This window comes from Haliotis rubra, unplaced genomic scaffold, assembly GCF_003918875.1.
Source record: "Haliotis rubra isolate DU_JTF1 unplaced genomic scaffold, ASM391887v1 Scf94, whole genome shotgun sequence".
Classification (NCBI taxonomy): Eukaryota; Metazoa; Mollusca; class Gastropoda; order Lepetellida; family Haliotidae; genus Haliotis; species Haliotis rubra.
In genome coordinates, this window is record NW_025767679.1 from 2,258,970 (window position 1) to 2,284,042 (window position 25,073).

The 25,073-nt window shown below is 42.5% G+C and overlaps 3 protein-coding genes and 1 long non-coding RNA gene across 5 annotated transcripts in view; 1 reads left to right on the forward strand and 3 right to left on the reverse strand.

Annotated features, from left to right (window-relative positions):
• Nucleotides 1–3,773, forward strand: part of LOC124264741 (supervillin-like) — a 172,563-nt gene extending 168,790 nt beyond the window's left edge. The window contains 3 exon segments of the mRNA XM_046699511.1: nucleotides 744–865; nucleotides 1,096–1,251; nucleotides 1,357–3,773. Coding sequence (XP_046555467.1) covers nucleotides 744–865; nucleotides 1,096–1,251; nucleotides 1,357–1,443 — 365 coding nt within the window. The 3' untranslated portion in view covers nucleotides 1,444–3,773.
• A 964-nt stretch (nucleotides 3,774–4,737) lies between these two features.
• Nucleotides 4,738–25,073, reverse strand: part of LOC124264718 (inversin-like) — a 45,116-nt gene continuing 24,780 nt past the window's right edge. Inside the window, 6 exon segments of the mRNA XM_046699493.1 lie at nucleotides 4,738–5,717; nucleotides 6,878–7,012; nucleotides 7,227–7,313; nucleotides 8,110–8,213; nucleotides 8,567–8,716; nucleotides 9,673–9,819. Of these exon segments, the coding sequence (XP_046555449.1) occupies nucleotides 5,638–5,717; nucleotides 6,878–7,012; nucleotides 7,227–7,313; nucleotides 8,110–8,213; nucleotides 8,567–8,716; nucleotides 9,673–9,819 (703 nt within the window). The 3' untranslated portion in view covers nucleotides 4,738–5,637.
• Nucleotides 16,597–19,084, reverse strand: LOC124264720. Of its 2 annotated transcripts, none has more exons than XR_006895223.1 (3): nucleotides 17,020–19,084; nucleotides 16,848–16,930; nucleotides 16,597–16,631 (listed from the first exon to the last, which is right to left on the reverse strand). It is a non-coding gene; the product is annotated as an uncharacterized LOC124264720 (long non-coding RNA). The 2 variants fall into 2 exon arrangements; XR_006895224.1 differs by lacking the exon at nucleotides 16,597–16,631 and adding an exon at nucleotides 16,666–16,720.
• Nucleotides 22,782–23,729, reverse strand: LOC124264719. Its single transcript, XM_046699494.1, has 2 exons — nucleotides 23,132–23,729; nucleotides 22,782–23,059 (listed from the first exon to the last, which is right to left on the reverse strand). The coding sequence occupies exons 1-2, from the start codon at nucleotides 23,670–23,672 to the stop codon at nucleotides 23,049–23,051; spliced, it is 552 nt and encodes a 183-aa protein (XP_046555450.1). The 5' UTR covers nucleotides 23,673–23,729; the 3' UTR covers nucleotides 22,782–23,048.

A 25,073-nucleotide genomic window follows, 5' to 3' on the forward strand; every position in this document is an offset into this window, starting at 1 on the left:
TGAACACAGGTTCACTTTGCATGTTTCAGAGAAGAACAGTAATAAGCCCCCAACAGCATACCTGGTGTGTGCAGGTGTGGAACCAATCTCTTCCCCTACTGGGAGGTGGACGGAGACAGTCAAAGAGGTTGCCAAAGATGTGAGTAGTATTTAGTGTATCGCCTTTTGTTAAATGGGATAATATGAATGTACTTTTCAAATTAACTCTATTTCAATAATGGACATGCAGACATTTTTGTACATGTGAAAACTGTCCAGCTGGCCGATGTGTGTAACTATTTGATAGTTAACTGTAATAGTGAGTAGTAATTACTGTAAGTTGGACATTAACTGTAAGGATATGGAGTAAACACATGTGTGTGTCTGTGTGCAGGACGGGAAGGAGGATCTACTGTGATCTGGTCAGCGTTGTGCTGGCTCGCTTCTCCAAGACAGAGTACTCCCTGGAGGAGCTGTTAGACCTACCTGCCAGAGGGAGTTGACCCGGTCCAAGCTCGAGTGGTATTTTGGAAGAGGACAAGTTTCAGGTGAGTCCAGCCCCCATGTACTGCTATAACAGATCATTGCTTTTGTTGGTGTCAATATGTACTGTCAAGGTGAGGACATGGAAGAGAGACATATCTAACTTTTCAGTTTTGTTTTCAGAATTCATAAAAGGGGGTACTGTTTAAAATCATGTCATCATTGGTTGGAGGTGTTCAAAAGTACTTTCTTTGAACACAGGTTCACTTTGCATGTTTCAGAGAAGAACAGTAATAAGCCCCCAACAGCATACCTGGTGTGTGCAGGTGTGGAACCACAGTCTTTCACCAATCTCTTCCCCTACTGGGAGGTGGACGAGACAGTCAAAGAGGTTGCCAAAGATGTGAGTAGTATTTAGTGTATCGCCTTTTGTTAAATGGGATAATATGAATGTACTTTTCAAATTAACTCTATTTCAATAATAGACATGCAGACATTTTTGTACATGTGAAAACTGTCCAGCGTCGATGTGTGTAACTATTTGATAGTTAACTGTAATAGTGAGTAGTAATTACTGTAAGTTGGACATTAACTGTAAGGATATGGAGTAAACACATGTGTGTCTGTGTGCAGGACGGGAAGGAGGACGGCTACTGTGATCTGGTCAGCGATGTGCTGGCTCGCTTCTCCAAGACAGAGTACTCCCTGGAGGAGCTGTTAGACCGCCCCCTGCCAGAGGGAGTTGACCCGTCCAAGCTCGAGTGGTACTTGGAAGAGGACAAGTTTCAGGTGAGTCCAGCCCCCATGTACTGCTATAACAGATCATTGCTTTTTGTTGGTGTCAATATTGTTGTCGTTATTTATCATTTTGATACTGACATTTGTGTTTTGCAGGAGATATTTGAAATGTCCAAGGAAGAGTTTTACAAACTGCCAAACTGGAAGCAGAGACAGGTGAAACAACCCACTGGTCTCTTCTAGATGCTCATCAGGCAGACATCAGCTCAAACACTGTCATGGACGTGTCCAGCTTCTCGTGACTGCAGCATCTCACTGTGTCAACTTCAACAGGCATCTCATCATGAAACTTCAAGAGCTTTTGTTTTATGATCTGTGTTTATATTGACAGTGAAACTGTGATGTATATATCCACATTTCTGACAGGATAAATGTTTCGTGAAGAGTATTTGCAGGAGTATTTACAGAGATCTGTCAATATGATCACTGGTGTCAGATTCTCTTCTGCCAAAACAATCAGCTGTCACTCAGGTGTGAACACTGTCATCAATTGCATTGTCATGATCAGGAATGACAATACATTGTGCCTGCTGCGTCAGGAGGAGGTACTTACTATGAGTTTCATATCCCATGTCACTCTCACCTGTCAATCATCCCATATCATCTGAAACAGGTGCTTGTTAAAGAAACAGTGACATGGATCTGATATACGGGGTAATACAGAACAAAGCCTTTCAATTATCTGTGATCTGCAATGATAGAATAGGATCTACATTGCTTTACAATATTGGACAGGTGCTCTAAGAGTGTCATGAGTGGAACATAGTGAACCAATAATGGAGGACTTTCAACAGCCATTTATCTGCTCTGCAACAAGTCACAGCCGTGATTGGCGAAATTGAGTTCCATTATGTCTGAGTGGTGTGGCTATGGATGACATACCCCTACACCAAAGCATGACTGACCGGCCAGAAAGCACCATGACTCAGACAACACACCACAGGGTGCTATTACAAGACTTGTGCAACTTGCTACTGATAACCACACATTTCAACAGGGATCTCATTAGTGCTGCCTTAAGACAACTGCTGCGTGTGTGTCATTGTGTTGTCCCATCTGTCACTGACCACTGTAAAACCTCAATAGAAGATGGACTTAACATGTAACACCCAGTACAAGATATACTTGCTTCACTCATGTGAAGTACAAGATGGACTTGCTTGACCACTGTAAAACCTGAATGTATACACGAGGGTTGATCTTGTCAACAGATACTGATAAAGTGTACTGAATCAGAATCTTGTTAATAATCAATAATAATCTCTGTTTTGACTGAGTAAATCTAAAGTGCTTTCAAGCTAGTAGTTAGGATTTGCAACAAAATAACATATTTTACCAAGTTAGCAGTGTAGTCATTTAGTGACAAATATTCCCAACTGATATACTGATTAAAGTTGGTATCTATTTTGTGAATGAGAAAAATGTTTGGGCGTGTTTTGAGAACATGATTCCACTTGCTCTTCCAAGTTAGTAATTGCATGTAAAGATTTAGTGCTAACTTGACCTGTGCCTAATCTTATTGTTTTTTTTTACAAAAGTTTGACAATTTTACTTAAGCTTAATATAATAGCTTAAACCAAGAAATGAAAACAAAGTATTTTTATTAAAACACCTTTTATTTTTTCAGCTTAAGATACACCCCCATAAAAAATGAATCAAACTTAATGTATACAGGTTTTTGTACTAGGTACTGAACAAGTTGGCTTGAACAATTATAGTGCATAATGTTGGTATATACGGTTCTGTATATATGAGAAACAAGTGAGGAGTGTATTGTACAGTCACACACCCTCCCCCCTACAGCCATGGTGTCCCACTACCACTTTCCTTAGTTGGTTTACAAAACCCACTGCGAAAATAATAATGCTTAGGCGAAAATAATTACGCCTGATTGTGTATGAAAGTTAGTTGTTGTCCCATATTGTGCATACACTACACCTTCCAACAGTTAACCACTGACTCAACCACTACCATTAGTTTACAAACTGTTGTCTTCACTCCAGTCAAAATTCTTTCAGCTGCAAACATATGGGAGTGGATACCAAAATGCCAGAATCTCCTAAAATCAATGTCAATCCAATCACTTTGAAAACTTTAAAACAGTCCAAGATAACTTGTTCCTCATGTTATTAGTAAGGTTATTTGGAAGCTGAATTTCTAAAAGAAACTTCCCACCTTCCTTAAAGTTCGGGCAAGGTTGTTGACCAACTTATAATAAACACAGGTTCTGCCAGCCATGGTGACACTACTGTAACAGTTGGTAGTGAGCCACACATGGAGTTGATCGTCCCGAGTCTGGCAGCATCCTTGATGTAACCACGTTTACTGTATCAGTGTTTGTGTTGTATCTGACCACTGTGATGTCACCAACATGTACATGACACTTGTCCATTTCATAATCACTCTCCATGTATATATATGTATTGTAGCCTGCTACAACCTTTCAATTGTACATAGATTAGTGTACATATACCATCAACTCAGAAGACATTAAATTCAACTTAAACATCAAACCCAGCCTTGTCGTTTTTTGAGGTCTTGTTTCAGTTTAAGTATTGATGGAATTGCAAAGTGGTGGCTTTTGGTATACCATCAGATTTCTTCCTCATTTTAGTGTTGATGAATCTGCTACGATGCAGGAAGAAAAGAATTTGTTTATCCTCACATCATACATTACAAAGAATCATATTGGAGGGTCCAGTTGTCCGAGATGCTGCAGGGCGGTGGGGTAGCCTAGTGGTTAAAGCGTTCGCTTGTCACGACGTAGACCCAGGTAAGATTCCCCACATAGGTACAATGTGCAAAGCCCATTTCTGGTGCCCCCAGCCGTGATATTGCTGGAAAATTGTTAAAAGCGGAGTAAAACTGGACTCCCTCACTCACTGAGATGCTGCAATTTGCTGTAAAGTTTCATTCCTTAGATGTGTCAGACCTATGATCATGAGTTTAACACCTGTGTTAAAGCTGATTGTGTTTGTTGATTTGTCAGCACCATACCTGTGCTCATGTGCTTTATGAAAGTGGTTAATGTCCAACACCGTCACCTTCAACATCAAAGTGGCAGCAAATTGCACTGATGAAAATATGGGTAAGATTACAGAATACCGGATACCTTCCGCCATCTTTGATAGCAGGCGAGTTTACTTTTGGTTAGGGTTTAGGATTAGGGGTAAGGTTTAGCGTTAGGGTTAGAGTGACTTGACACTGAACGATATGGCTGGTAGGTATCCGGTATTCTCTAGGTGTACCAAAATATGTTTTTCTTGATGTTAAAAGCTTATACATTTTCACCTCAGTTTGAATAAGTCATGGAGTTGAGAAAGCTGATAAACCACTCTTCCTGGAGTGAGAAACAACTTCCCCTGCACTACATAATTGGCTTCTGATAGCTTCAGACAGTACCGTTCATGGAGGAGAACGTTAACGATCCTTCTTCAATCCTGGACAAACATGAAACTGCAGACAACAGAATCCAAGTTCATGGTTTAAGGTTTTACTTCACAGTCACAGCCTGACATACAAAAAACATGGACGGATGATAAGACATGGTTGAAGAATTACATCACAATGAATATTTTACAGCAACTTCAGTGACCATGTTTGTAATAAGTAACTGAGTTTAATGGTGACAGTTCCTTTTTCAAAAGGATCCTGATGTGAGTACTTATCAAAGCAGTATTCTTTAACCCTATTTAATAAAATCCAACATGTATCTATCATAAAGTCCATCGGATAAGGCCAGAAGAACATATTCCACATGATATACAAATAGAATGGATCAAATAACGAGGTTATTTTCATGAGGTTTGTGTAGCTACATAATTTGTTTCCACTGCAACAATACATAGAGGTCTTTGACTTTAATAAATTTAGTTTGTTTTATTGATGATATATTATTCAGGTAAATGAAACTTTGGAGCAAATCAATGCTAACAATAGCAAGTATTTATTTGAAAATGGAATATTTTCATTGAAATATGACCAATTAAGTCTTTAATCTATTATTTATGAAACTTTGTAGCAGAAAGGAAGCCACTATATTGTTGTCAAAATGAGGCATTATTGTTGTAATCAACCTTTAACTTGTATTCTGTTTTCAAATACGACACAATACATCTCAAATGAAAAAGATTACAATTACTGTAATAGGTCATGAATATCTGACATCAGTGGAAGTCATCAAAACTGGTTGAACTTGATGTTGGTAGGTACTGACCTACCTACCCTGGCTGTGTCACTACCCACACATACACATCAGTCTAGCAATGAGCACCACAGGTAAGGATTATCATCAACATGGTACTATGTACATTAGCATGCATATGCCATCTTCCATATCACAGTCTCTTGTCAATCTTGTCTTTATACATCTGGGGGTCAGAGTTTGAGGTCATTCAGGTTGTATGAGAACCGTGCTGGTTGACTGCCTTTAGTCACTTTCATATTCTGGAGGCTCTCTGAAACAGTAGAAGATAGTTATTTACTTTATTTAGCGTCGCACGCACAACTAAGGTATAACATCAGAAGAGTTGCACATAGTGTATATATACATACACCCTCGATAATCTCCAGGGTATACGTTATGATCACTCTCCACTATACCCTGGATGCATCCGCGGCTTGGCCCGATGATTTTATTACCTCCCTTTGCTGGATTTTCATCCAATCAGGTGTCTACGCTGGGAAGTTGAGCGAACCAATCAAAACTCACTTTCGCTTCTTAAATTATCTAAGTTGATGCAGAGGTACTCTGAAAGAGGTAGAAGGAGTTCTTTCATATAGTTTTTTAAAGTTTCAGATCTGTCAATTTGCCTGTATGATTTCCCCCAAAATCTCAGTCGCACTGCGCACAAACTATCGCGGCTGCGACCGCTATCTTTGTTGACACTGGCAAACTCGTTGAACGGCGGATTAGCTGATTGGCTACTGTGAGAATGCGGAGCCAGCAATGGGAGGTAATATATTATCAGGCCAAGCCGTGGATGCATCCAGGGTATAGTGGAGAGTGATCATAACATATACCCTGGAGATTAATGATATACATACTGACTTCAACAATATGTCTAGGTAATGTACAGCAGTTATTCCACTGTGTGCCACTATGTCTAAGTACATGTACATGCTGACTTCAACAATATGTCTAGGTAATGTACAGCAGTTATTCCACTGTGTGCCACTGTGTCTAAGTAATGTACAGCAGTTATTCCACTGTGTGCCACTGTGTCTAGGTAATGTACAGCAGTTATTCCACTGTGTGCCACTGTGTCTAAGTAATGTACAGCAGTTATTCCACTGTGTGCCACTGTGTCTAGGTAATGTACAGCAGTTATTCCACTGTCTGCCACTGTGTCTAGGTAATGTACAGCAGTTATTCCACTGTGTGCCACTGTGTCTAAGTAATGTACAGCAGTTATTCCACTGTGTGCCACTGTGTCTAGGTAATGTACAGCAGTTATTCCACTGTGTGCCACTGTGTCTAGGTAATGTACAGCAGTTATTCCACTGTGTCAAGGTAATGTACAGCAGATATTAACTTATTATGTCACAATATCTAGGTGATGCACAACAGTTATTCCAGTAATGGCCAGCATGTCTAGGTGTTGCTGAGGAGTCTGACCTGAGAGTTCCTCTTCCAAGGCGTTCCTGGAGCTGGGGAAGGAGTGGGTGTGGTCATCAGGGGGCACCTGGGGTGTCACACCTCTCATAGCAGTGTCAGGGTGGTACTGGTCCACAGCAAAGTTATAAGATAAGGCTGGAACAAACAGATGTTCAGACAACAGTTGTACTTGTATTGTAGTAAGATGTGCAAAAGTTTGGTTCACTTACTAAAATAAATGGCCAAAATATTCTGATATATCCCTTTTTCAAATTACGTTTCCATGTTGATGGAGACCATGAACTACTCTCTCATACATGTTGCATAAGTATTATCGCCTATCTCCTTTCATGCAGTGGGCAACACTGACCAGCAGGTGATGGAATGAGTCGGTGCCAGAAGGGCCGCACTTGTCGCTTCAGAGTCGGATGCCAGAAAGGGGCCTGGATTGCTTCAGCTGAAAGAAAGTGGATGTGTCACATTTTATCACCACTGACCCAGATGACCCTAATTCTGGCAAATCAGGGATCCAAACCAACCATTAACAGTGTATGAAATAAGGCCCGTCCGACCGCCTGGGACGGGTTAGATTTCAGACGGATAGGTCTAGATTTACAGCTAGCCTGACCGATGGTCTGTTAACAAATTTAGATGCTATATACATCTGAGTCGTATCTTTGTGTCTGGTCTGGTTAAATCCGTTTTGGATTGGTAACATTTTGAAGTTACCAGCCCTGATGTCTGGCTGGGGTTTTGGCTTATTTCATACACTGCCATTAATCATCATCCTTGGAGCTAAGAAACATAATATTCCACTGATCACCAGACCATACCTCCAGGTATGCCAAAATATAGGCGACCTGTGCAGATCCAGGTTACAGTTTGTCTTCAGCAACCCGTGCTAAGAGGTGACAAATAGTATCAGGTGGTCAAGCTTGCTGACTTGGCCGATGCATGTCATCTTATTCTAATCTTATTCTAGACTGCTGGCACATAACGGAAAATTGCTGAGTTGCTGTGGCAACCAACCAACAAACAAACAAACAAAATCTAGAATGGAGGCACTGCTGTTTTGTTTTGTGCCAACAGACCAGAAGTTATATTGGGGGCAAATGTTGGATTAAAACTCAAATGATAGGATTCTGGTTGCCTCATGGATACAGCTGTGCATTGGCAGCTGCCATACAACAAAGGGACTTCCCTTGCACCCCTTCGCGTTTGTGAGACTACACTGAACAATCTTATACACTTACTATATATCTGGTTGACCAGAGCCCTCTGTTTTGCAGCAATAACGTCAGGGTCCCACATCTGCAGTTGTCGTTTATTTGGATGTATCTGGCGTAACAACTTCTTCCTGAGTACACAACAGACACTCAGTGAATACATGCACAAATATTGGTCAGCCATCTGAGACTTAATACCATACCATAGCTGTGATCATGTAATCTTTAACACCACAATCAAAGTGATCGACAACCACATCTACAATACCAAAACCAACACCATAAGCAAACAACACTAGACACCAACACCAACAATACCTACCACTTCCATAGCCCCCTGAAAACCACACCTAATATCCACAGTCCCACTCATACCCCATCCCCACCAAGGAACTGGACATGCTCCATACAAACATGTGACAAGTTAGGCCAGTAGTGTAGGGTAAAGACTAGAGTCACGTCAGCCTATTCCCCAGCTGCCCACCTGAAGAACTTCCTCCAGGCCAGCTGAATGGTGAGTGCAGCAATCTGCCGCTCCCACTCCTCCTCTGTGGTCCGCAGACGTCGGCGCCGCACAGCGCCCCGTGCAGTGGATGCAAACTGGTTGGTCAGCTTGGTGGATCTCTTTCTGTACCTGTCACCAGAAAACAAACAGGTAACAACTCTACCTGTGAAGAAGTCTTATGGAACATACAATGTTTTAAGTTACCATTTGTGGGCAGTTATAGCAATGATTCATTTTGTGTCTGTTGTTTAAACCCACACTCAGCACTGTTCCAGCTATATAATGGCCTATAGCCATGAAGAGATGTCCATTCCTGGAAACTTATAAGTTTCTCAGCCTGTCTGCACTACTCACCTCCTCCATGCTGTTTGTATGGTCAAGGCTGCTTGCTGCTTTCTGCGTATTGCCTTCTGTCTAAGTGCATGCTCAGCCTGTCTGCACTACTCACCTCCTCCATGCTGTTTGTATGATCACGGCTGCTTGCTGCTTTCTGCGTATTGCCTTCTGTCGTTCATGCTCAGCCTGTCTGCACTACTCACCTCCTCCATGCTGTTTGTATGATCACGGCTGCTTGCTGCTTTCTGCGTATTGCCTTCTGTCGTTCATGCTCAGCCTGTCTGCACTACTCACCTCCTCCATGCTGTTTGTATGGTCAAGGCTGCTTGCTGCTTTCTGCGTATTGCCTTCTGTCGTTCATGCTCGGCCTGTCTGCACTCACCTCACCCTCCATGCTGTTTGTATGATCAAGGCTGCTTGCTGCTTTCTGTATTGCCTTCTGTCGCTCATGCTCAGCCTGTCTGCACTACTCACCTCCTCCATGCTGTTTGTATGATCAACGGCTGCTTGCTGCTTTCATGCGCATTGCCTTCTGTCGTTCATGCTCAGCCTGTCTGCACTACTCACCTCCTCCATGCTGTTTGTATGGTCAAGGCTGCTTGCTGCTTTCTGCGTATTGCCTTCTGTCGTTCATGCTCAGCCTGTCTGCACTACTCACCTCCTCCATGCTGTTTGTATGGTCAAGGCTGCTTGCTGCTTTCTACGTATTGCCTTCTGTCGTTCATGCTCAGCCTGTCTGCACTACTCACCTCCTCCATGCTGTTTGTATGATCACGGCTGCTTGCTGCTTTCTGCGTATTGCCTTCTGTCGTTCATGCTCAGCCTGCTTCTTACTCTGTGCTTCTTTCTTCTGAGATAGGATTATCTCCCTTTCTGTTGGCATGTACTCCTTCTTCCTGAAACCGTGACATATAACTTACATTGGCATCTGAAACAAATATGTTCACCTGAACTGACTTGAGCATTTCCTAGTTCACTAGTAGCCCACAACAAACAACAGAATGAGGATGTTATACATGGTGCAACAGTCCAGCATCCAGTCATTCAAAGAGATAAAACCTGAGACTTCCTTCAGCTCCAACTCATCCTTTCACCTGCATAAAAGGTTCTCAGAGGTAACCTTCTAACAGAACCACTGACAGGTAAAATATTTGGTATATACAGCACATCTTGTTACCCTGGTAACCTAACCGAACCACTGACAGGTAAAATATTTGGTATATACAGGGCATCTTGTTACCCTGGTAACCTAACCGAACCACTGACAGGTAAAATATTTGGTATATACAGGGCATCTTGTTACCCTGGTAACCTAACCGAACCACTGACAGGTAAAATATTTGGTATATACAGCGCATCTTGTTACCCTGGTAACATCACTGACAGGAAAAATATTTGGTATATACAGCACATCTTGTTACCCTGGTAACCTTCTAACAGAACCACTGACAGGTAAAATATTTGGTACATACAGTGCATCTTGTTACCCGATGCCCTTTGGAACACACAGAACTATCAAGGTAGGTTTGTTTTTGGGATTAAACCAGGGTAGATCCTGCCAGGACAGTTGTAAACATTGTAAACATACATTGTCTAACATGCTACAGGCATAACCAACCAGTGATCGGGGGTAGAAACAAACAACTGCATAGAACCTGGGTACTTACTGGCCAGGATCTTTCCTTGATACATGTCTGGCAAGGGAAGGGGGAACAACTTTTGGTTTTGAAGGCATTATTTCAAGATTGTCACAAATGTACCCCCATCAGAAACTCAATAGATCTTCCTATTTCATTGTCAAATCCAGCTAGGTTTATCATCCGTCCCAGCTGAAGCCATCTTCAAATGTTCACAAGAACACAGTCATATAAATAGTCAGCACTACAATGACTTCCTGTTGGATATATCACCCTGGCAGTTCACAGCACATTTATACCCCAGTCTAGATTTGTGAACCTGACAGGTAATTTCTGTTCTTGATCTCCACTACCAAGAGTCCAGTACCCAGAATCCGTCTCTGATTCAATGGTGTAAGCCACTATCAAACATTGCTGGAGGCACCTGGCTCTGGTCCCCACAGAGTATCCTCCAGACAAGGGTTGTTGTTCTTAGTAACAGCTCTGATCAGGAGGCATTATATGGGGGTAGGGGGGATCATGTGACCCAGTCGCGTCTCCTTGTCACACTGCACTGGATCCATTCAATTATATCACGTCATCCTTATTCAGGTCGTTGTATTAGCGCACACCTATAGAGGCATTGTCTTGTGATCTGTCATTGTGACAGCCAAAGCAAGTGGTTATGACAACCGATTTCTATCTCCTAACAGTCTGTAGTACTGATGCACTTCCTTCCCAGCCAGACCACTCGATGGTTACAAGGAACAGGACACGCTTGGGTCAACAGTTCATCCCTCAGTGTCACAATAACACAGTAATCGAAGTCCACGACTGTGTAGACAAACCCTTCAGCTTATCTATTGATTTCACCCCCTCACTGACTACATATATACATCTGCCCTGTCAGCCTGTACATAGACTATACATAGCATATCTCTTTCTCCACAGGTAACTGCTTATCTACTTCACTCAACAATGATCTCATACCGAGTTCATGTCTTTAAGGAACAATGTCCCTGATATTGGGCCGAGAACATCGTGCAGGGCTTGATTGGATGTAAAACATACACTTGCGCAGCCTAATATTGATTAGAAAACCAAGTGATGTAAGATAACACTGGTCCCACACAACATTGTGCATAATCTACAATGTTGAAAGCGTCTGACCCTCTGACAAATCCGGCAGATTTGCCAAAACCAAGTGCCCCAGTGTCTGACTATAGATGACTTTGACTGAAGTGCTTTTTATGTGACATTTGACACTTGTTTCCTTATGTTTGTTCATAATTTCAACAATTATAAGAAATATTAAATCTGAAATGTGTGTTTAATTTTATTCCATGGGTCCTGTGCATTTTCAATGGGTCAGACCATTGTGGACATAATCTACACCTGGTGGAGGTGTATGTAACATGCCACATCACAAACCGATGTGTTGTGTAGTTTTCAGGCTTGATATCACCAAATTGCTAGAACTAGAAGATTGTGTGCACACATTCCAATTACATTTTACAGCAATACTTATTGCGACACAGACTGCAGACTGGCTAATGTTTCATCTAGGATATCTATGGGACCAGATCAACTTGTCAACATGCACCTGGTGAATGTCATGAGAAACAAGACTTGATAATGTGACATACCTGAACTTAGCACAAACTAATGGTTTTCCTCATTCACAGAGGGTAAGGCAGTGATCCGCTGGACCTGTGATGCATGCTAATGACATTTCTTTTGTCATGTGTTTTCTACTGCTGTAGGTATTGCCTCTTTCCACTTCACTTGTGCCAAACCGCCTCCGTGGTGTAGTGGTTAGAGCATCCGCCCGGAGAGCGGAAGGTCGCGGGTTCGATCCCCGACCGCGTCATACCAAAAGACGGTTAAAATATGGTACTTGTTGGTCCCTGTCTGGCGCTCGGCATTAATGGGTACAACAAGGTCTGGTCGGCTTGGAGTCAGTATAATGTGTCTGAGTGGGGTATTCATGCTTCACTGCGGCATGGTATCTCAGTGGGCTAGCACTATAAAACCAGCTTAAGTCTGGGCTAGTACAAGCAGCCGCACATACACATACACATACACACGCATGCACGTCGTCATATGAGCGAAATATTCTCAAGCACGACGTTAAACCCAATTTCATCTCTCACCTCACCTCACTTGTGCCATAATTTGCATTTTTGAGCTGTGGATTTTTTTAGGTTCTAGTTTCAAGACATTTATCATATAGCTTTGACATGGATGTGGAAATGTTTTCTGAGAAGCATTTAGGTAACAGAATGTGTTGGCTCTCTTAAATGTAGAAAGACCCTCTTCCTTGACAAACTGTTTGCTCCTTGATATGTACTGAGCAGGGGGACGAGGTCCCATGTCATCCAAGTTTCTTGGAACAGGAGTGAGTCAGTTCATTCTTTATCCAATTGTTAATCATAGTTGTTATTTTAGACATTTCTGTCCGATCTCAGTTGTCTTATGATGTGTCCCAGTCATTACCTCAAGCAGTGTGCAGTTAATCAAAATTATCTTTGATCGAGCTATAGCTGAATCTAGCAAAGCATGAACTCTCCTCGCATACTTGACATCTAGCGTGGAGGTCTCCGCTAAGCTGACAACAGATCAGTCGGTGATCCAGGAGAATCCATCCCCCTCAATATGTGTCAAACACTATTTTCTTGACCTTGCTTCTTATACTCACTCAAGCTACCAATCTACTCATACTATGTCTGAACATGTGAAAAGATGTCACAGTGCAAAGTAAGAAAATTAAACATTGTTCGATGAGATAGTTTTTAAGGTTTACATTTGACCACACTGGTCAAAAAGTAATGTTTTCACACCTTGCACATGCACATTTGCATTTGTTTGACATGAGAGAGTATCTTTCAATTCTTAGACATGCTGTCAGTGAAGAGGTCTGTTGAAAATGTGCAAGATTTTATTGTGCGATTATATGACTAAACAGTAATTAAAAGCTATGATGTAATAGAGGTTGGGTATACAAAGGTATTAAAGCATTATCTCAATTAATAAATATCCACCAAAGATAAAATAAAATTCAAAAGGACTACTGAGCAATAAATGACTTTGATTCTATTTTAAACACATATTCACTCTGGTCTGGGAGACCTGTATTCCACTTGTGTCTGTTCAAGCACGACCTATTCTGGGGACCTATTCTGACCTACAGGGAAGTCAGCTGTAAATTGTAATAAGAAACTGTGATTCTGCTCTAGTAGTACATGACTTCTACGAATGATTGAAAGATAACCAAGCATTACCTGAGAGGGGCTTGAAGCACATCAGCCATGTCGTAAGTCCCGAGAGAAAGAAGCCTCTATTTCCAGCACATACTGTCAACAACAGTGCACCCACACAGTCCACTTGTAACCATGCTCTCCTGTTTGATATACTTATACTGCATAATACTTCACACCGGGGAAGTAATAACTGCTTGGGGATTTCTATTTACCTCTCTTAGTGTTGGAGTGTGCAAGGTAATGACACTTCACACCTGACTGGCCTAATCCATTGGGTTGTCCAGAGCCCTCTACAGGTAGGCAGTGGAGGATATAGTCTTTGAAAGGCACCTTCATTCAGCCAGTAAGCAATACTCTTTGTATTCAGTCAATGGAGAGTCATACAAGTATCAGAGTCTGATATTTATTATGCTATATTTCATGCATTTATATTGAAATAACACTGACTCAATTCTACCAGATTATTGTACGCACTTCTTTCTTTGAATTTTATCAGGACTTTCCCTCCCATACAAGCAGGACTGAAAGTCACCAAGCTTGCTTGTACCAGATATGACAAACAATATGATCAAAATCAAACAGGCAACATAACTGTGTATTACTCAAACACTTCTTTTACACATTACACACAGTCCTAGTTTGTAAAACAGTTTTGTTCAATTACCATTCCACCTGTGGTGGTTGTAAGGTGCAATGGACAAGGAACTGTCCCAACTGTGGAGAGTTGAACAATAAGCCCTGAGCCCACTTTAGCTATTATGCAATCTGACAACACTCCATTAATTCCTGCCTGTGTTGTACCAGGCAGCTCTAATATATATCACAGGATTAAATATTGTGTCATGATAAGTCTGGATAAGTGGTTTGATCTCATTCCAGCAGTATTCGGTTCACTGGCTCTGGTGTTCAAGAAGCTGTGGTAGAGACAGAGGTAGGCCTATCCCGTGTAGGACACCATGCATCTATCTTTCTGTGATGGAACTTCGGATGGAATGGTACATTTGCTATTGTTGACTGTATTGTTATCGTTGTTTATCAGATTTTAGGTGAAGCTTTAGGACTTGATATATGTGGGCATTTTGTTGTTTTTATTCTTGTTGTTCACAGATTAGAATAAATAAATGCAGGTAAGAGGCTTCTTGTGATCCTGGCACAGTTAGGCTGGTATTTTCTCTCCTGTGCACAGAGCTTCAGACTGTTCACAGTGTTCACAGTGTTCCTAACAATTTCTACTCCAGGTTGTTATCACGCTTTATATGTTTCAGCAAGGGTCATGATCTAACAACATGATTCACTTGATAGGATACTGGCCTTCAAATACAAAGATTTATAACTTAGATTGTGCAACAATGTACTGTAAATCATGAAATTAATGCGAAAAATGCATCTGTACTCTTCTCGGATGATCATAATGCATTTCAGTCTGACCATGTCTACTTTTGAGAACTGAATAAAAGACAGAAAACGTAAATCTCTTGTCATCTTCACTGTCTTCAGGTCAGCATTCATCAAAGCAATACAGAATATAACAACAATTTAGACATCTCTCATAAAATTATTTGACAAATGAGCACTAATTTCCATGACACTAATTGATATCCATAGAACTTATTCATCGGGCAAATTATGTAACAATACCAGAAGTGTTGACACTACACATTACACCAATACAGGTCACTTCCTCATTACAGGTATCTCAAGCCACACGTAATTATCACTGGTTATAATCACTGGTCATTGTTTAAATTCACTCAAGCACATCAGCCCGACTGGATAATCTCCAACCACTTGTTTGTTGTACCTTGGTATCCTGAGCTCGCATTAACTTCGTGACGCATTTTAGACTAGACCCTCACATTCGCATTAAATTTGTGACGCATTAATTTCATGATTTACAGTATTTACTTATCAAGTTTTTATCCACCACTAAGCTCCATGACAGCAGCCATAAATCTGTACCCTCTAAAAAATTCCAAAATGATCAATACATGGCAAGTTGCATGATCAAAGACATATGTGCACATACTTGACAGCAGGAGTTTCAGGAAGCGAATGGTGTAGCTGTTTTGAAGGGATTAAAAAATAGTCAACATGAATGTTAGTGCAGTATCTACCCACTCGGAAAGTGCCTTGTGGAGACATGTTAAACGTGTTTATATGTAACAGCACAGAGATACAGTTACTACAGCTTGTCTTGTTACTATTGTGTGAGAAGCTTCACAGTTAGTATGCCATGTATGCTATGTATTGTATTTGAGGCTGACTGTGCCAGTTATGTCTTCTTTTGATCTGTACAGTTATGCTTTTTATTGGTGTTGACCCATTGTTCCCCTCTATCTAGTTACTGACTTGAGTTTACGACTCTTCCTTTGAAAGCTGTCTTGGCATGGTAATGTACTGCATCAAGTACACCTGCTGCCACCGTGTTTGTACCACTGCTGTCAGCATGGTTGTCTGTCTTGGTAATGTACTGCATCAAGTACACCTGCTGCCACCGTGTCCATACCACTGCTGTCAGCATGGTTGTCTGTCTTGGTAATGTACTGCATCAAGTACACCTGCTGCCACCGTGTTTGTACCACTGTTCGTACCACTGCTGTCAGCATGGTTGTCAGTCTTGGTAATGTCTGCATCAAGTACACCTTGCCACCGTGTTACTACACTGCTGTCAGCATGGTTGTGTGTCTTACACCTGCTCTGTTGGTAATGTACTGCATCAAGTACACCTGCTGCTGTGTTCGTACCACTGCTGTCAGCATGGTTGTGTCCTTGGTAATACCACTGCTGTCAGCATGGATTGTCTGTCTTGGTAATGTACTGCATCATGTACACCTGCTGCCACCGTTACCACTGCTGTCAGCATGGTTACCACTGCTGTCAGCATGGTTGTCTGTCTTGCTAATGTACTGCATCATGTACACCTGCTGCCACCGTACACCTGCTGTACCAGCATGGTTGTCTGTCTTGGTAATGTACTGCTGCTGTCACCTGCTGCATGATTGTACCACTGCTGTCAGCATGGTTGGTAATGTCCTGCATCATGTACACCTGCTGCCACCGTGTTTGTACCACTGCTGTCAGCATGGTTGTCTGTCTTGGTAATGTACTGCATCAAGTACACCTGCTGCCACCTGTGTTTGCCACCGTGTTCGCATTACCACTGCTGTCAGCATGGTTGTCTGTCTTGGTAATGTACTGCATCATGTACACCTGCTGCCACCGTGTCCATACCACTGCTGTCAGCATGGTTGTCTGTCTTGGCCTCAGGGTTATGTATTGAGCCTAGCAATTCTTCTCACCTCTGGCACCAACTTTCATGTCTTTTGCGGAGTCCTCTATTTGTGCAGCCATCTTCAGGAATTGGCACAAGTTCAATCTCTTATTGATGGCTTATATTCAAGCCTACTGGCTGGCTGTTTGAAAGAAATGATCTTGTATTTTGTCCACACATTTCTAAAATTCACATTGATTGAATTCCCTGCTCTCTCTTGCAGTAAAAGCTGCATTGCTTCTTGTGGGTCTCATATGGAGGAATATATACCTGTCAATAAGCTGATATTATGCATCACCTTCTTGAAACAATTACAGTTTTGATATGAGAATAGCTGTCTGACCCTGAATTGTTTAGTTGGCTTTTCTCAAATCTCTTTCTCATTATTATGGCGAGCACACTGGGGCAGATCCCTTCAAAAGCCTTCCATGGATTCTTCCAAACCTTGTTAGATACCTAGTTTTCAGAAGTCTTAAATGAAGGACTTCAATCACTGACTAGAGTTTGGAACCTACTGTTGTGTCTGTGATGCTGTTTGTCTGGCCCAGCAAGTGTCCTATCACAAGTTCTTGTTCTACAAACTTTGCACATATATACAAGACACACTTATCACTATATTCTTGGCTTTCCTTGTTGACTTGTAGATGAGAGTCCACTGGCTTCCTGTGTGTATGGTTTATATCAGATCCCACATAATCAACACACACCACAAAGCACATTAAACTAACATGGTGTTGGAGCAGTTCTGAACCCTTCCTGCCACACATGGTGTTATAACATTTATCTTATAATGGTCCAGTAAGTCAGCAAGATAAGGTGATAAATATGATATCTGTGGAGTCATATGTGAGTACAAATTAAATGCAAGTATGAGAGGTCAGGTTAAGACTCCTCTTTGTGTCTACTAACATAGCATTGCCCTTGTCAATCAATGATCGAATAAGATGATGTCTTCTGAAGTCTGGGAAATTACTTTGATTAATGTTATCATTATCAAAACGGTAGTCTAACTTGGCTAGACATAGCTTAGTTGGTTAACAAGTTTAGATGTAGTGAGACAGTTTGGTGAAGACACTAGCCCGACAACATATGTAAGTGTAGACGTCTGGAACCTGGGGTCTTGCCCCTGGTTAAAACATGGATTTGATGGGAGATTTGAAGGAACCATGGGCACAGTTAATTGCCATTTCTGGCTTAGTTCACAAGAAAATACACAATAATCTCAGTCTCTCATATAAAACAATGTTAAGCCGAACAGGAGGTAAAACTGAAATGGGAAATCATTCTGTCTAGTGTTGTTTTATCAGCAATTTCAATTTTTTATTGACCAAATTGGTTAAAATGAGTTAATTTATACATGAATTTGCTGAAGGATTTTGATAGTAAGTAGAAATACATTCCCAGTTATCCGTACCACACTGTAAGAAGGTAATGGTTGATCGAGTGGCCTGTACTTCCTGTGTCACCAGTGCCAGACGTCTGTGGTTATACCAGTGTAAATATGAGTTTTTGTCTCATGTGGAATTAATATGTGCTGTAAGGGCTCCTGATGTTTACAATGCACGCATGGTGCAAGGGCACAGTCCAAAATGATCCTGTTGACTCCCCATCGATAACCTCTAAATATTAATCTTTGTTAAGTATAGTTTCATTTCATTAATATTCTTTGCAATTGTATTGGTAGCAGTTATATACAGGTAGTTACAAGTTCCAATGTATTTATATGAGTTATAAACAGCTGAGGTTAACTTGTACTGTGTCATGTGACTTTCACTGACTCATATACAATGAACAGTCTTGGGTTCGTGACAGGGTACAGGGAATTTTCTTCACCTCAGAAACCCAGTTGTTAAGCAGGGTATAGGGGATTTATTCACCTACTAAGAATTTATTTCCACACAAGGTCGGATCTATAGAATTTATCAAGATCATGAAAACCAATCAAGATTTCAATATTTTGACATTGAGGAATAATAATGTAATTTTTTAAGTAAAATTGATCTTTTATACTTATCCTGACTCATGATCTTTTGCTTATCTCCTTTTCCCTTGTGAATGGTAGTGGAACACTTGAATCCCTTGTAGTTCCCGAAGCAGACATAAAAATACACTCACCCACGAGTTACCTCCCTTCTTTACTTGTCACTCTCTCCTGATTTTTCTGCCCATGCACCTGGATCTACTGTGAAATCCGAAGTGTTTTCAGTGGGGAGGTTGGGAGGGCTTCTCCTCATGAGTCAGGATAAGTATAAAATATCAATTTTACTTTAAAAATTACATATTTTTCCTTATCCTGACTCATGATCTTTTGCTTATAGAATCCTAGATTGGTGGTGGGTCAAGCCACTTCCTGGATTCAACAGCTGTCCATAGATACGTCCTGTATCCCCCCCATGGGAACTGCGTAACAGCATTTCCTAGATCCTATTCTTCCAACTTCCGTTGTAACTCGGGGGGACCACCATCTTGTCTTACTTCTCTCTCAGACAAGTGAATCTTGTAGATTCATGTGGCTTAAGATATACTAGTATCTTCTATTTACTACTTATCTATAACAACCCATAGATTATGATAAGATCTTTATCATAAATGAGTTGCGACTGCTTTACGTACAGGTAAAGATCTTACCTGAGTCTTAATCACTCATGCTAGCCTAGTCTAGACTGTGCGCATGGACTTTCAAACTAGAACTTTTTCCATAGTAAAAGTTATCAACAAGTCAACGTGATAAAGGGTGAGATTTCAACTCAGCGCCTTTGAGGAACCATTAGTTGTTGTGCTACAACAAGAGGCCCAAACTGGTGAATGCCGGAGATGTCTTTGTTGGCTATGTCTCGGAGGTAGTGGTTGGCAAACACCGTATCTGACTTCCAGAAGCAGCCCTCCATGATCGATGATATAGAGCAATTTCCATGCAGAGCCAGTGTTGACGCCAGTGCTCTGACTTCGTGTGGGTTGGAGGCTCTTGGAGGCTCTAATCCTGCTGCTTTCTAGGCTCTTAGTATAACGGCTCTCATCCAAAACGATATTGTCGTTCTTGACTTCCACTGCTGTCTCCAGCGACAAGGGGATGAATAGGTGCTTGAATTTTCTTCTCCTTGTTTTAGTGTCTTTTGAAGATATATCTTCAAGGCTCTGACAGGACACAAGGATAAGTCCTGGGTGTCTTCTGGTCCGAGGATCGTAGCTAGTGCTGGCACATGGAACTGTCTATCTGGTTGACAAGGTAGTTGATTCTTTGCAATAAAGTCCCATCTAAGTCCTAGATGTACTGCAGCACGGTGCCCCGTGTCGAATCTAGTTCGTCCAAAGTCCAGCGCATGTATCTTAGACATACGAGCTGCCGTGGCTAGGGCAAGCAGGAACAGAGTTTTCTGCGTGAGTAGCTCGAAGGTAGTCTGCTCTAGAGGTTCGTAGGCATTGCTCATGAGATGACGTAGAATTACATTCAGATCCCAGGCTGGTGCTCTGAATTTCTTTTGCTGGTCCTCCAGTTTAAAAGATCGCAGCAAAGCAAGTAATTCTGGTACTTTCGTCAATTTGATGCCTGACTTCATAGTGATGACTGTACTAATGGCTGCCAGATATGTAGATAATGTCGAACCTTTCAGATGTCTTGTATATCTAAGGTGACATAGATATTCCGCCACTTGAGGATGAGACGCTTTCATAGCTGTGAAGCCTTTCCGCCTTGCATATTGCTCATATGTCTGCCATTTGTCGTCATACAAATTGCGAGTAGATCTGCGTAACGCTAGGGTTACTGCTTTCGCTGCTCTGGCGGAGTATCCTCTTTTCTTCAGACAGGTTTTGATACGGTCCACACGTGTAGCTGGAACAATGTTGGGTTTCTTTGGACTTGCTTGGTGTGAGGATGTCTGAGTAGGTTCGGCCATTCTGGTAGTTTGAGGGTTGGACCTCCAAGATCTTCTATTAGGTCTAGGAACCAGACTCTCACTGGCCAATAGGGCGCGACCAAAGTCAGTTGTAGCGCTTGTGTCTGTTTGATCTTCAACAGTACTTTCGGTAGTAATATCGGAGGTGGAAACGCGTAAGCGTTCAGTCCTTCCCATGATATGCTCAGTGCATCTGTTGCCCAGGCATGGGGGTCTGGTACTGGTGAAACAAACGTCTGTAGTTGTTTGTTGAACTTCGTGGTGAACAGGTCTATGCATGGGGATCCTAGTTCCCTTATGATGAGCCAGAACGCTTCTGGATGGAGCATCCATTCCGTGGGTGATGGGTGCAGTGGTTGGGAAAGAGCGTCTGCTAGTCGTTCTTGGCTCCCGGTATGTGACAGATGTTTGCCTTCTCCGTGATGTTGAACAACTGGAATGTGAGCTGCAATAGGCTTGGCGATCTTGTTGATCCTTGCCGATTTATGGAGAATGCCACTGTAGAGTTGTCTGTGTGGATCATCAGCATTCTGTTGCTCAGCGAACCCGACCATAGTTGTACGGCGTTGATCACAGCTTTCATTTCTAGCAGATTGATGTGAAGATGCTGTTCTGCATTTGACCACTTCCCTGATGCAACTTGGTTGTTGAGATGTGCACCCCATCCCTGTAGCGATGCATCAGTGTAGAGATGTGTGTCGAAGACCGGCTCTTGTAAATAGGTCCCTGCGCAGAAATTTGACCTGTGAGTCCACCAAAGTAGGTACACTTTGAGATGATCTGGTAGCAAGATAGGGTCGCTGCTGTCCAGATGTTTTGCCAGGAATCGTTGCAATGGCCGTAGTTGTAACCTTCAAGTCTTGTGCTGAGGTTAGTAGACCGAGTAGACATTGCCATGTTCATAGTGTTAACGGAGAAATGACTGCTTGAGGAATCATGGCTTGTATCTTGACCCAACGATCTTCTGGGGTCACAATTCGATTCTGTGTTGTGATAAATCTTATCCTCAGGAATTGCAGATCTTGTTTTGGTTCCAACTTCGACTTCATCAGGTTCACTAGCCATCCTAGTTGCGTGAGCAACTTGATTGTGAAGTTCAGCTGCTGTCCGAGTTGATTGGCACTTTGATGAACCTGTATGCTGTCGTCCAGATAAAAGGCATTGCGTAGACCTCGATGATGTAGGTAGGCGACTATGGGCTTGGTTATTCGTATGAATAACCAGAGAGCCGACGATATTCCAAACGGTAGGACGTTCCATTGGAAGTGCTGACCTCTGAATAGGAATCGTAGATATTTCCTTGATTCTGGATGTATGGGGATGTGTAGATATGCATCCTGTAGGTCTATGCTGGCCATAAAGTCTGCCGGACGAATTAGTAGTCTGAGTTGAGGTAGGTGGATCATTCTGAACCTTTCCGGTTTGAGTAGATAGTCTTGGTTGCATTTCCGCATGTTGTAAATCAACTTGAATTTCTCTTTGGAATTCTTCTTGGGTACTAGGAAAATTGGGGAGTAGAAGCCTGGCGTGAGATGATCTTGATCTATTCTTTCTACTGCATTCTTGGTTAGAAGTGAGTTGATGGCTTCTTGTAGTTTGTCTGCTTGCTCGTCTGCATAGTTGAAGACCATCGGTCTGAGGGTTAACAGTGGTGTGGCCTTGAGCTGCACTCTGTACCCTTCTCGCAGTACTTGTGAGACGTAGTCGTCATCCAGTAATCCCCAATTTTCCCAGTACCTTTGTGGCGTCCACCCACTGTTGATGGTTGTACAGGAACGGCTGGGGGTGGAAGCATCCAGTCGTTCCGAACCCCACTTTCAGCATCTAGCCCCTGTGAAACCTCTGGGAGTACGTCCTCTCCCTGAGTTTCCTCTGTAGTTTCCGGATGGGCGACGAAAAGGACTTTTCCCGCCTCTGAAGTTGGAGTACTTCTTCTCCTTAGCCTTCTGGATACCGGAAAATTTTGATTTGCTGTTGTACTTCTGTGAAGTATGACGAATGACGTTGGCTAGAGTATCTATAGACTTGATCATCATGACTTCCCTTGAGTCGTGAGTAGCTTCCTTGGCTGCTTCATCTATCTCACCTCCGAACTCACGCCGCCCAAGGAGCTCTAAGTAGCGGTTGGATAAACCTGTCACTCCAGGAACACGATGCCAGTAGACCCTGTCTCCGTAATAAGGTGACACCCGCCGACGTTGAGGCCAGATGATCCGATATGAAATATTGGTCCTTTTTCTGAGTGAGCAAAGCAGATAATATCATTCTATCTTCTTCCGAACTGGGGTTCTGGAACTTGTTAATCAATGCCTCACTGATTGCTCTGGACCTCGCTAATCCGAAGAAGGATCTCCTCGTCGCTGTATCAAGTTGAGCCAACTTCTTATCCTCCACCTTGTAGACCTTGTTCCGAGAGTCGTTAACCAGTTTTATATTTTCATCTAAGTCCGGCGCTCTCATGAAGGGGTCCATGTGATGTAAGGGGAATTGCCTCACATTAAATGCTGGCAGATGTTGATTCTGGAATCTAGAAGCTTTGTCAAAAGATGTGCGTAGATTCGAAGGCACCTTGGATATAGGCTCAATAGGCGGAATGGTGATTGAGTCAAAGTCGTCCTTGCACATCTTATATGTGTAAAATTCATCCAATTCCTTGGAGGGAGACTCTAAGTTCAATCCATTAGCTATCCAAGCTGTAACTTCCATATCTGAGAAGACGTAGTCGGTATGTTCATCAGATAGTTCTTGTTCCGTAGAACTATGCCTTCGCGAAATCCTCCGTGTGCAAACCTTCCTTTCGCGAATGTTTTGAGTCATCCTTTCGCTGAACGTCTGTCTCTGATTCCTCCCTTCGAACCTCTGTCTCTTGATCCATCCCTTAGCTGGAACTTCCTTCTCACGAACCCTATCTTCGCGAACCTTCTCTTCGCGTATGAGAGCTGTGGGATGTAGATCTGGAACGGCTGGCTCTTGGGGATGGATTCCTAGACGTTCTCAAATGTTGAGGGTTCGACGACGAAGTTGTCGTAGAGTTAGTAGCCTTTGCGGACCTTCAATCCTGTTCTATGATGACAGAGTTGTCCGATTGTGATGACCTTCTTGAACGTTCACGTTCGCTAACATTGTCTGCAGATGTAGATCTGTGAGGCGTATTGGGTTCGTAGGTCTGAGGGTTTGCGAACGTTGTCAGTTGATGAACGTTCCTGCCGTGCCTTCGCTTTCTCATCAAAACTTCATTCCATCATGGCCATCATTTGAGTAGTAAATTGCCTCATAAAGTCGCCTGGATGGAAGTTCTGCGTAGACTGGAACTGATTCGGCGTTGATGAAGCGTTTGTGAAGCTGATGTGTTGTGTGTTTCAACTTCACTGCGTTGAGAAGTTGGTGGTTGGTCGTCAAACAGCTAGGCCGCTGTTGTAGTTGCAGGAGATGATCTAGTAGTCATGGAGGTCGATTGTGTCTCCGATCTAATAGGTACTTCAGGCAGAAGTAACGGTGGTTCATCAAACACGTCTGCCTCGAGCGGTAGGATAATGTCCTCATTAAACGACCTTTGATGAGTTGACTTGCTAGGCCGTGTAGATTTTGATGTAGACCTAGTTATGGATGCCCTTTTCTGCGTTGTGGATGAAGCAGTAGTCTTTTTCTTGCTCTGAGAGGGCGTCAACTCCGTCGTAGCAGACCTCTTTTTCGACCCCGTACCAGACGACTGCCCCTGCAACATACTCAACATAGCACCAGAATTATTTATTTCTGCAGTAGCAAACAACCTACGGTTACCGGCTTGATCTCCAGGTTCACCAACCGTGACTTGTGATGACTTCCTCACCCGATCCATGGCACGCAAATTTGATAAATCACTGCAATATGTGAGTGAGTGAGTGAGTGAGTGAGTATGGTTTTACGCCACTTTTAGCAATATTCCAGCAAAATCACGGTGGGGGACACCAGAAATGGGCTTCACACATTTTACCCATGTGGGGAATCGAACCCGGGTCTTCGGCGTGACGAGCAAACGCTTTAACCACTAGGCTACCCCACCGCCCCACTGCAATATGTACAACGTGAGCTGGAAGAACATGGTTTAATGCACGGTGGGCATTGGGG